The sequence below is a fragment of the Prunus persica genome, chromosome G1 (assembly GCF_000346465.2).
Source record: "Prunus persica cultivar Lovell chromosome G1, Prunus_persica_NCBIv2, whole genome shotgun sequence".
Classification (NCBI taxonomy): Eukaryota; Viridiplantae; Streptophyta; class Magnoliopsida; order Rosales; family Rosaceae; genus Prunus; species Prunus persica.
This window is the reverse complement of record NC_034009.1, coordinates 6,004,703-6,017,605: the sequence shown is the minus strand read 5'-3', so window position 1 is coordinate 6,017,605 and position 12,903 is coordinate 6,004,703. Positions and strand designations below refer to the sequence as shown.

General features: G+C 36.4%; 2 protein-coding genes across 4 annotated transcripts; one reads left to right on the top strand and one right to left on the bottom strand.

Annotated features, from left to right (window-relative positions):
- LOC18789152 lies at positions 289-3,548 on the top strand. Of its 3 annotated transcripts, XM_020558741.1 has the most exons (4): positions 289-858; positions 1,267-1,395; positions 2,097-2,338; positions 2,755-3,548. In XM_020558741.1, the coding sequence occupies exons 3-4, from the start codon at positions 2,099-2,101 to the stop codon at positions 3,394-3,396; spliced, it is 882 nt and encodes a 293-aa protein (XP_020414330.1). In that variant the 5' UTR covers positions 289-858; positions 1,267-1,395; positions 2,097-2,098; the 3' UTR covers positions 3,397-3,548. The 3 variants fall into 3 exon arrangements, with proteins under 3 accessions (XP_020414330.1, XP_007226435.1, XP_020414327.1); XM_007226373.2 differs by lacking the exon at positions 1,267-1,395; XM_020558738.1 differs by lacking the exon at positions 1,267-1,395 and having other exon boundaries at positions 289-910.
- Positions 7,887-9,758, bottom strand: LOC18793780 (peroxidase 16). The gene is made up of 4 exons (XM_007222605.2): positions 9,426-9,758; positions 9,108-9,305; positions 8,724-8,889; positions 7,887-8,537 (listed from the first exon to the last, which is right to left on the bottom strand). Exons 1-4 carry the CDS (start codon positions 9,633-9,635, stop codon positions 8,131-8,133), a joined length of 981 nt encoding a protein of 326 aa, XP_007222667.1. The 5' UTR covers positions 9,636-9,758; the 3' UTR covers positions 7,887-8,130.

The window sequence follows — 12,903 nt, the reverse complement described above, 5'->3', positions numbered from 1 at the left end:
GCACCAGCTTTCCATCAAAGTTCATGCAAATCTTGATGTTCTGTAAGACATTGTCTGGAATATCTTGTTCACTGGCCTACCTTGGCCCATGTATTAGGCTTGTCTTCTGTGAGCCCCACAAATTTGATCTTCCTCCATGTTACCATTGAATGCATCACAAGTATGTACAAGTACAAATTCAATATATAATTAAAATACAGCAGCATCAAACAATACTATGTATGATTAATTAATATTTAACAAATTAACAGCACTCTCTGTCCCTCTCTCTCTCTCATAAACTATCTCTCTCTCTCTCTCTCTCTCTCTCTCTCTCTATGTAAATATGAATATTGTGCACACCGAGACATTGGTATAGCCTAACTTTTTTCCATGCCTCCTAACTTCACAGCCTGTCAAACCTGAATTATTAACATGACCATGAACATGATTAACAGTTTTTTAATTTAGTGAGAGGAGTGAGAAAGGGGAGGTTGTTGCTTTGTTGTTTCCCTAAATTAAAGTATAGTGATCAGTGAGCCTGGGAAAAATTAATATTGGCCTGCCTTGCCCTGCCAAAGAGATTTGCTGGTGTAGAGGTGTCCAGGAATCTTCTCCCAGTTCACACCAGGACTACTAGGCTTCTAAATTATTGCTAGCTGCACTTCTTAGATTGCTCCGTCCACTCCAATTAGTACGGAAGATCAATGACTGATGATATTGATGGATGCTTGGAATAAGCCAATTTTCTCTGTACTTATTGGGATTTGGATTGCCAATTATAGCAGCTTATGGATGAGGCTAGTTTTGGCATGAAGAAGCAAAGTTTTCAATGAGCCTCATGCTAGAGAATCTCCACCTCTGCTGTTTCTGCTTCAGGTACCAAACCTGAACTGTGTACAGAAAGTTTTCAAGGTTTAATTACAATATGGTAATGAACCCATGATGCTGATTTGCTTGCGTTTTTTTTTAAAAAATTTTAAATTTATGTTTTTGCCATTTTTGGAAATTCTGCTCTTCTGGGAACTCACAATTCTTGATTATTAGTTAGTTTTCTGTACATGAATAGAGATATATCTCTATTTGCCAAAACATTTGAAGGTGAAAGAGATCCTTTTTTTTCTTCTTCTGAAGATAGACAAATCTCTCTCTGTCTCTCCCTGAGTATCATTTATAGTTGACTGATATTTAGTTCATGCATTTTAGCTTTATTTTGTTCATGCTGTGACTTGTGATATCCATGAAATAATTATATGCCTCTTGTCTGATTTCACCATGTGGATTTAGCATAGAGGCTTACCTTCAAAAGAAACAGGAAGAAGTGGACACTTCAAGAGAGCAATTTCATCAAAATGAAGGCTAACTGTTATGGCCAGTGATGACAACAGCAGAAATGTACTAACAAATCAAGATAGGGTAAACCAACCACATTCCATATTTGGTCTCACTATTGCCCACACCCCATTTTCTTTTTGTTCCTACTATGTTTGGCAACTTTCCGACTACGCATTCGGGCCTCCTGAGACACAATTCTGAGCCATTCCTTTTGTTCATCCTTCATTCGACACCTTGAAACTTGTTGTTTTGTTTCATATAGCAAACTGATCCTATTCCTAAATGCGGCCTGCATTTGCACACCAAAAGGGGAACCAATAAGATCATGGAGCAAAATGTAGTATATAAAGCAAAGTGTCAGTGAATTTGAGAGATGACTTCCACTACCTAGATGGGTTAGAACTAGGAATTGGATTTGAAGATAATTCAAAAATGGCCAGATCTTTTTACTTATTCCTCGGTGCTTAGATGTAGTAGGATTGGTAGACTTGGTGTCCAACTAGACTATGTTTCCACCATCACTTAGTGCCTTTATATATCACACCTACTCCACTGAAGCCAGTAATTTCTTTTGTTCTTTCTGATTTTTGCTTTGTTTTGTCCATGAATTTTTACATTATAATTAGTATCCTAAAATGATACTCATTATCTGTCAAAATTGAAAACAAATGACAGCCCAATGTGGTAGCTCTCACTATACAATAGCAACAGTTGTGTGTGTTTCCTCAAAATATATGTTTCTCTGTAGTTACCAACATTTTTTTACTGGCATATTACTTCAGGCATGGGAACCAAAATTGAATACGCCATCAATATATTAGGAACCTCAGAAAATAGCAGCAGCTTAACCGTGCATCGCGTGGATGACTGGGAGTATTTTCAGAAAAGTGGGCTGAAGGAGAAGTATAAGAAGGCTAGAACCGAGGACAAAATTCAGAACTCGATGGACAGGATGCTTGACAAGCACAACATAGATACCATAAAAAAGACAATGCAGATGCATGAAGATACCTTTAAACACCAGGTATGAGGAATATTATGTTTCTGTGCTCCACTTTAAGATAATTGTATGTTGATCCATGTTCCATGAAGCATGAACTCTTTTGAGTTTCATGGGAAGTAGCTTCTCCATGTAAATAATATCTGTACAGCTGGGAAGTCCCTGTTGCAGATCTCAGGCTTATTGGTTCACCAACATCATCAACTTCTCATTTAACCCCTTAAGTAAATGATGACAGTGACCAATTTTAAGTGAAACCAACAATATCTTGCTGGATAAGCAAATCAGTCAAATTATTCCAATACACAATTCAAAGACACCCTTTTTGCTTATTAGATCCCAAGTCTTGTACTTGTCCAATCAGATTGTTTTTCATGTCTAATAAATTCAGTACTTTGAAACTGATGACAGCCATGCTAACCGAAAACCAAATATTGCAGATTCAAGAGCTACACCGACTGTACAGTGTACAAAAGATGCTAATGGATGAACTGAAAAAAGAGATGAAACGAAACAGATTTCGGGGGCTGGTGACTAGTAGTGCAGATCACATTAACCATTCTCAGTTGATTAACTGGCAGAATTCAACAACTCAAGCTTCTTCTGGATATAATTTCCATCTTCAGAGGTTGAGAGATGATCCGATCTCTAGAGAGGGCAGTGGAAGTTGCTCCGGAGACACCCTGAGAATGTCAAGGGGATTTGACCTTGAAAGGCCTGCCGAGGAAGACATGTCAACAGGAGTCAGTACAATTGACCAAGAACAAGCAGGGCCAAGCTCTCACATGGCCTTCAAAAGTAAAAATATGAGTATAGCTGACTGTGATGAAGATAGTGAAGTGGAGCTGACATTAAGCATTGGAAGCAGCAAGAACAAGAAGAGATCAAAATCTTACCAGCCTCAGTTAGGATGTGCTGAGCTGATCCATAAAGAAAAGGAACTTGATTCGCCTGCCTCATTCAAATCAGATAGAGGAGGAGACTGCAGTGATCCCACAACTCCCATGAGCAGCTCTAGTGCAACATTTGACCAGGAAAGAAAGCAGCCACATTGGCTTTTCCATGGTTTAAAGCTCAAATAGGACTAATACTTCAATTTGCGTGCGCTTTCTTGGCAAATCTACATTATTGAAATTCTAATTATGTTGTCACCTTAATAAATGGACAATTGAGATACTATTCTCACGCATTACATCGGTGTAAATAGGACATTTGCAAACATTTTTTCACTCCATCTTTCTGTCCATTGGTTCATTATCTTCTTCGCGTCTATGCAAACAAAGAAAACGTTGCTTATTGAGGGAAGGGAAGTGGCCTCCACCCTGTTACAGTGTCCAGAGCAAGGTGAAGTTCCAACTACAAGAAGTCAGACATTTGACTGAATTTTCCGTTCCTTTTTGGGTCTGAGAATGAAAGAGAAACAATAATTCTAAAGGTGTTTTTTTTTTTTTTTTTTTGGGTCAGATAATTCTTAAGTTCTTTGAAGCACATAAAAGTGATGATTATGACTAACTCACGGCAAGAATTTTCGTAAGTTATCATAGTTACTTTCGAAAGAGATACATCACAGATAAGCCAACCAGAAATATAGAAATGACAATAATTGAGCCTCTTGCAAGATATCAATTTTCTGTAAATCCAAGGTGGGACAAGTTAAGGACATGTTAAATTCCAATTTGTCACCTGGTATTTGTCTTTGACTGCTAATCCATATGATGCCTCTTTCTCAGTATATAAAAAGATGCATTGTTTTGTTGTTATTGCTCCTTATCCATCATAAGATTCATAGCCTCCCCCATTATCCGAGAGACAAGAGAAAATTATATAAAAGCAATGTACCCTTTGGACTTAGAAGTTTATCTCTTAAATCACTTTTTATATAGCTAATTCCTTGTCTTTGTATTGGCTCCTTGGCCCCATTCACCATGCTGCTCTTGCGGAGTATTGAAGCATAGTTGCTTCCTATTCCTATTGAACCATTGAATATAGCACCCCTCTACCATTAATAATGAAACACAGCACAGATTGTATGTTGGTTTCTCCTTGATCCATCAAAATAAGTAGAAGATCTGCTTGGCCAGAGGTAATTGACGGTCTCCAGTTCGTAATTCTGTTGAACACAAGATTGTTTCTTTGTTACTTATGCTGCTGCATTCTAATGCTCCTTGCCTAAGTTCAAGATTGGTAAGCTTACATCTGTGAGATGGTAGAAACTAGTTTTTCCTTTCACTTGGTTTGCTGGCCTTATTAGTTGAACATTGCGGTATCTTTTGTTCTTGCACAAGGAAGACTTCAGCATCTTGCACTTCCCAGACAAATCACCGACAGAACACTACCACAAAATGCATCTTCTATAATAGTATGATTGAAGTTGAATTACCCTTAATTGTAGTCTCCGACAGGTTTCAAGCGTTTTGCATTGTGCTTCCTCTAATCCCTCTCGTCACCCACGAAAAGAGAAAAGAAAAAGAATTTTGAGCTGTACAGCCTTGTGTACTTCAATAAGTCCAAAAGAATTTTATCCTTGGTGGCATCTACCTTACTTTCTTATGCCTATCCATGTATTTAGGTCCAGTTTAATATTGGGATGAGCCACAAGGACACGCAGGCCCAAAAAAGTCCAAGTAATAAGCGTTAACAACAGAACTTAGACCCGCGATGTTATGTTAAATGTGGCTTTATATATACATATATATTAGTCCCTTAGCACATGCTCATGTATGTGCCAATCAGTTTTATTTTTTATTTTTTATTTTATTTTTAAAATTAAGAAAATATAATATAGATAGTTATGTTCCATAAAAGTAGGACCTATTATTTGATTTTATTTTTAGTATAAAAAAATGTGAATTTATCATTTAATTAATAATTCCAATTCTTAATGTTTGAATTAACCAAGGGCATTTTCTGGTATTTTGAATGTTTTACCATTCTCTGCCTTTTACTAAATAGATTATATATTTTTTGTTAAAAAAAAAAAAACTTAATTACCCCTTAATATGGGAAATATTTTTGCTCACTACTTTAACCCAAGGTGTATCCTCACCACCATTCTTAATACATTACATGTTTTCATAAGTATAATCATATTTATATTTTGTATTTTTGAAACCATGACAATTTAATAAAATAAAGATTAATGATGTGGCACATTTGGTGTCCCTAGCAACACAATCCCTATCCCTAATCTTTACAAATGATCTTTATAGATTTCCTTGCAGGTCCTGAAGAACGGAAATATGATCTTTACAGATTTAGAAGAACCTAAATTAAAAGAACATTAAATCAATAAAGCAAACCAGGATTGGTAATTGAGAATTTGAGAGTTATTATTATTATTCTTTTTTTGGGGTGCTGGGGTGAGCTCAAGCCCAGAAACAAACCAAAGAGTCTTAGGATGGTGTATTCAATTTAGATTTTAAATGAATTTAAAAGAGTTATAAAGTTGATGGAGTTTAATTGAATTTAATTGAGTTTGACTGAATTCTACAAACTCCACATAGATTTTAAATGAATTCGTGTATAGATTTTAACTGAATTTGTTAAAGTTTTAAAATATTGATTTTAATGGAGTTTATAGGACTCAAAAAACAAAGGGTTTAGGGGTGATGACGGTGGTGGTGATGGTGATAACGGTGGTGATGGTGGTTTGTGGGTGATGGTGGGGGAGGTAGTGGTGGAGGAGGTAAGGGTGGTAGTGGGAGTGGCGGTAGCGATGGTGGCATTGATGGTGATGATGCTGGCAGTGGTTGTGGTGGTGGTGACTGTGGGGGTGATGGTGGGGCTGATAGTAGGGGTGGTGGAGGTGGGGGTAAGGGTGGTGGTGGTGGAGGTGGTGCCAGTGGCAGTGGCAGTGACGATCATGGTGGTGACGGTGGTTGTGGTGACAGTGGGGGTGGTAGTGAGGGTGGCAGTGGGTGGTGGTGGAGGTGGAGGCGGCGGCGGCGATGGTGCTAGGGGTGGCGGCTGCGGCGGTGGTGATAGCCATGATGAGATGGTGTTAATAGAAGTGAAATCATATCTTGAAAATAAAAATAATACATCTATCAAAATCTTTGGGGTGAAGCAAAGATTTTGATGGCCTAAAATTAGTCTATAATCAACGAAATTCAACTCTTTTGTATTTCCTTTAAAATCAATGAGTTTTTTTAATACACCCACACTTTTATGAAGTCTTTTAAAGTCGTGATTAAATACATCCAAATTTGAATGGAGTTTAAAAAGTCTGAATTGAATACACCCAGAATTATATAGACTTTTATAAAATCGTGATTGAATACACTTGAACTTTCAAACTTCTTTAAATTCTTTTAAAATCTAAATAGAATACACTCTTATAAGCAGGTAGGCTATGTTGAGGGTTTATATTAGAAGGGTTCAATCCAACAGTCAAATAATAACTCAGCATTTGATCGGACGGCTATTAAAGACTTCTCATTATTATCCTTCATTATAGCCTCCCTGAAGCGGATATGGCCATGTCCTTTGCCGAACTCATGCCATCAATGTGAAAGCCCATAATAAACTCAAGGCCATGTTAACCAATATGATCACCTGTGAAAGCCCATACTAAACTCATGGCTCATGTTAACCAATATGATCACCTGCACCACGCAATAACTCCAGTTTGAGCAATTGAGTCCTTGAAATTGTTGATGAGACCTAAATGATTAATTATCTTCAATAGGAAGATGTTGATTGATATGTTCTTACTTTAACTATCTATATATTTTATTTTTTTTGGTAAATATCACGAGGTGTCTCCACACTTGAAGGGTGAGATTAATTCCCGCTTGGAGTTCGTCTTATTTCTGGCCACAAAATGCTTCCAACGGGTCTCGCTAGCTGGAGATGACAGTTTGCCCACCTCACCACACCTTGTTGTTTTAACTATCCATATTTTACTTACATACAATTAAGATAATTGATTGATCTAGTCTCACTAAAATTTATTCTATTGACTATTCAATCAATCAGCTTAATTGTAGGTAAATAGAATTAGAGTAGATCAATCAATAGAACCCTGTCTGTCTTTGCTGTTGCAGGGGTCCCTTCAACTTAATTAAAGTTGCAAGTGGTCATTGTCTTGGCAGTTACCAACTGGTGTTTAAACTCATTTAATTTTGTAATTATAATGTTCAAGATTGTGATGAAAGCTCCATTGATGAAGAAAATGCAGACCAAAAAGAGATTATTATTATTATTTTTTATACAAGCTAGGGGGAGAATTCGAAGAGAGAACTTCGAGTGCAGGTAAACATTCTTAATCACTTAAGACAGCAACAAAAGATGATTTGTAAGATACATATATAGCAAAAATAGGCCTGCATGGGGCATGAGAAATGGGATATCATAGTCCACTAGGTTGTTCAATATAATTCCAGTCAGAACAATAATTCAGAGAAACAGGTTTGATAAGGAAGTGAATGAGGATGGTCATCCATATATTTTTCTCAAAATATTTATTTGCATACTAGTCCCTCCTACAGTAATATATAATTAATTATCAATTTATCATCCGACTGATTCTCTTCAAACTTGGATGGCTCTAAAGAGACCTGTTCAAGTCTTCCAGTTTAATTCAACTGCTAGAATGTATTATTTGAGCAACTTGAACATTCCTTGCACAACTAAGCAGTGTGCTAATTGTATTAGTATAGTCTTCGAATGAATGAAACTCAAACATCCTGACCATGCATCATACGAACAATTTATGATACTCCAAGAATTTACAATTCCAGAAAAAAATTAAATCATTATAAAAATAGCATGGAGGTAAAATCCAGATGAAGCTATCCTAATGGTACTCCATTGTTCTAGTTCGGACGGGTGCAATCACTCCGAATTTCACCTTGATTTCCAGTCAGAACCCCAACTCTGCCCAACTTGGTCATGGCTTGCACAAAAGCCCGGTTAAAGGCTGCATTGCTTGATGCAAATGTGTTGATGGTGGCCTGTGCTCTTTTATCTGTAAATAGTATCTGATCAGAGGTGAACAGACCCTTTCCTTGCTGAAGGTTCTGGAAGTAGACATTGTCAAATGTCCGGGGTGTGGTTGGGTCCATGTTAATGGCGATTCTTGGATCCACGTTAATGGGGCACATCTGTCTGAGCTGCAATGCGTATGCTGAATTCAGTGTTGGATCAATACGCTTTGCGGGGCTGAAGTTGTAGATTCGATTTGAGAAGCGGTTGCAATGAGAGAAGCCAAGTGTGTGTGCACCTACAAGAGCATACAAGTTAGAAAAACCTCAAGACAATCCTCAAGAATGCGTGGATAATAGTAGTGCTCTCTCATGAAACCGTAAATTAACAGTTTGACAATATAATATGCCCAGATATTTTGGACCAAAACAATCGTAAACTTAAAAACCGTATGAATCGTAAGCCAATTATTAAAAAAGACTACCTGATAATGCGATCATGTCAGTTTGGGTGAGACCATGAGAGCTAAACATGGTGTTAAGCTGGTCGAGATTGAAAGTAGGGTGAGGAAGACGTCTTTGAACACTGGCAATAGTAGATACCCTTCCATCACGCCTCCCCAATTCAACTGTATAAGATGGTCCCCCAGCCTGCATGAAACAACAAAACATAAAGTATTATTCGAATATATATATATATATATATATATATAAATAATTTACATAATGGTAGTAGTTACAGACGTAACTTTATGTCGCAGTCATTGGCTGCTTAAATTCAAAAAGCTTCTTTGGCTTCTGTCCAACTTTGATGACAACAAAGACTAAATTGAAAAGAGAAACTAACGGGAAAAAAAGAATTTCCATACCAGGTTTACAACATCTCTAGTTGCCAGAGCAAGAATATCTGCACATGAAACTTTGTTTCTGCAGTTAGGGTCACTATCAACCGCTGCCTTGGCTTTGATCACCGTGTCAAATCCATCTCCAGCTAGCGAAAGGTTATCGGGATGATCCTTCTCCGCCTGATTCGTCGGTGATTGAACCAACACGGAAGCATCACAACCCTGTAACAATAAATCCAGTACATTAAATTAACCACACACCAACTTGGTTGGAAAGCTGATGAGCCTAAAACAATTGTATCGAAACCGAAAGTTAGAATTCGAACGGGACTGACTACTAACCCGAACGAAGCAGTCGTGGAAGAAGAGTCTTAGAGTGGCTGGAGCAGTCACAAAGGTCTGCTGGAACTTGGTTTTGACAGCTGAGGTGACCAAGGACTCAACATTTGGACATGTGCCTTTGTAGAAATCTGTCCTAAGTTGAGCACAAGCTGTTCCAAGCAGAAAAGGGATGAGCAAAGCTGAGAGAACAATACAACTGCGAGCTTCCATGTCTCTTTCTTTAATTTGCTGTTGGTGCTTAATTTGCTGCCTATTTATACAATATATAATTCTATGTGGTTGTACAAGATTGACATAAACAAAAGCATATAGGAAAAGTGGTGCTGTTAAAAATGAAGAACAGTGGTCCTTGGATCTTTGCTTAGACACTCTGGCAACTATATTATATATATATATATATATATATATATATATATATCAGGTTTCTTCTGAGGTTGGAGATAGGGGGGTGGAAGAGAGCTGACATTATTTTATGGCATGTTCTAGCACATGGAAAGTAGTTACACAAAATTGGTTAATAGGTTTCACAAAAAAGATTGGACCCTAGGAAGAAACTTGGATAAATATTTCTTTATGTCTTCAGGGTTTGATGGATCATGACAGCCTAAAAATACATAGGCATTTGGACATCTAAAAGTTGACAACTAAAAGGACACCTTATTCATTTTAATTAATCTTGGAACAATTTGGATCTTTAGATAGGTGGCAATGTGACTCCAAACCTATATGCCAACTCAAATGCATGTTAATTCCCAACCACCCTCAAAATCCCTCGTCCTCATCCTCAAAATTGCCCTTGAAAACAAATGAAAAGAAAAAAGAAAGTTATCATCAACTTGAGCACGGGCACACTGTTTATGAACGTGAATATTAGGATGAGAATTTATTTATTTTAAAAGCTCCTAGCATGTCGTCTTGTGTTCTCATAATCATATGAGTTCAAGCCGTTAAATGTGGACCAATTATGTATTTTAGCATATACAAGATTGGGTTTCAGAAATATTTTGGGGGATGGGGAGAATAGTTTATAGTGGGTAAGGAGAGCGCGTAGGTTTGTACCATGGCATATACATAACGTTCTTACTTTGTCTTAAAGAGAAGCCGTTTATATTATTCGAATAAATTATATATATATATTTTTTAATACGAGCGATAATCTATGTTCAGTCACCTGAAGAAATAGAAGCTAGTTCAACCAAAAATGAGCGAGAGAGTAGAGATCTCAAGTTCACTCTATAAGCTTTGCAGTATATATAATTTGACAGTGACATTTGTTTCTAGGAATGAACCTAGAATAAATGTGAACACCCATTTCATTAAGAAAACAATATTAAAGGAATGGATATTCCTATAATATATGCTACGTCAATTTTTAATTATGTACACTTTACCTACTAGCTCTCGAGTCTACATTTTTTTTTCTTATTTGTACCTTTCCATTGCAGTTGTGATTCCATTTCTTTTGAATTTATTCTAGCAACCAATGAAAACACTACAGACATGATGATAGAGCAATTTTAGTAATGAATTGAGTGAGACTGAGGTGAGCGAGGCAAAATATATATAGCATGATGTTTCGGCAAATGGAGAGCAAGTTAAAGAGATGCAAATTTGTATGATAGGGTTGGAAAGACAATTATTTGGTTAGTTATGATAAAAAGGAAACATTAGAGTTTAAGAATTGCTAGAATTTCATGAGAAAGACAAGAATGTAGATTGAATATGGAAATTTATCCACAAACCCAATTAAAAAATGTGGAGATCCACTACCACTTGTTTGTTGGTGCCATTTTTAATTCCATATTTCAGTAATACCATGCAATTACTCTAAATCTCTTTCGGGAAAGAGGGTAGATTACTTGAGACTGACGATCGAACCCTTATATGTAGAGATGCTTCCTTAATACTCTAAGCCTTAGTCTAAAGTTGCCTTGTATTGGTTACTTCCTCTTTCAATAAAATTTTATTGGTTTCTTTAAAAAAAGAAATTGCATTTTAGGCTGGTTTTGACAGCTGGTTGATAGAGAAATGAAAATAAGTTATTTATTTAAATGAAGTGAATAATTCCGATATCAATTTGAGTAAAGTATCCCAAGTGGATTGATATTAATTTGAGTAATGCCATAAAATTAATAAAGTCAAATTTAGAAAAAGAAAAAAAAGGGGTCAATTATAGGCTAATAGTTGTGCTGCAATCGTTCTTAGACATCAATCAAATAAAAAAAATATTTTTTAAAATAATAAATTATTGTTTTTATAACCCATAAAATGCTTGTTGACAAAAGCCTTGGTTACTCACATCCAATTCTACCTATAATTAATTAATAGACGAGGACAGTACATCCAATATCCATACGTCACTAACTGGTCCCAAACTTGCACAAGTTGGTAATAAAACAGTGTTTTTTTTAATAATGATTTTGGTCTGAATTAATAAAACAGTGTTTTTTTTAATAATGATTTTGGTCTGAATTAATAAAACAGTGTTTATCAGCATAATATCAAGCATAACGTGTAAGGCTATTATTCCATAACAATGGCTGGCAGCAATATAAATATATAATAATCAGATTCATTTCCTATTGTAGATAATACCGTCGTCTTTAGGATATATGACCACTTTTGTTGACTTTGTCTTAGTCCTTGAAACATTAATCATTTGAAAGCTCACATGGTGGTACTGGTTATGTCAACTGTCATTTAGTTTGGGAAAGTAAAATTAAGGCCAGACGACTCGGAGCTTGCGTCTCTAACTCAAATCGGTGAAGTGCAAGTTTTACTAACCTTTTCCATTATTAGGCTGCGTTTGGTTGGTGGAAAAATGAATTTGGGAATGGATATATTTCGTAAGTTCGAGTGTTGGGGTTGATAATTTCAAGTCCTTCAGCAAGTAATCTCCTATCAATGTTGAGAAGTAGGACACCACCTTTGCTTACCACCAATGAGAAAAGAGAAAACTGTTGAAGTTGACAGACATTTCATCATGGAGAAACTTGAGGCAAAGATCATTGAGGTACCATTTGTTAAATCCGAAGATCAACTTGTAGATATCCTCATCAAAGTAGTCACATACAAAATATTTCACAGTTCACTTAGCAAGTTGGGCATTGACGACATACATGCTCTAACTTGAGGGAGAGTGTTAAATGAGTTGCACATTCTTAATTAGTCTAAGTCAACTATTTGATTCTACAAGATTATAGGCTCATAATTACATTTCTAGAATAGTTTCCTAAGCTCTCTCTCTCTCTCTCTCTCTCTCTCTCTCTCTCTCTCTCTCTCTCTGTATATATATATATATAGATATATATATATATATATATATATCCCTAGAGAGAGAGGTAGATAGAGATAGCGATAGAGAAATCTGAGGGAGAGACAGAGGCATGGTTAGCTAATTGGACGGTTTTTGACTTTTTTATTCGATGAATATTTATCAAACGACTCGTCAGGGCATAAGTGCATGTGCCCATAACTG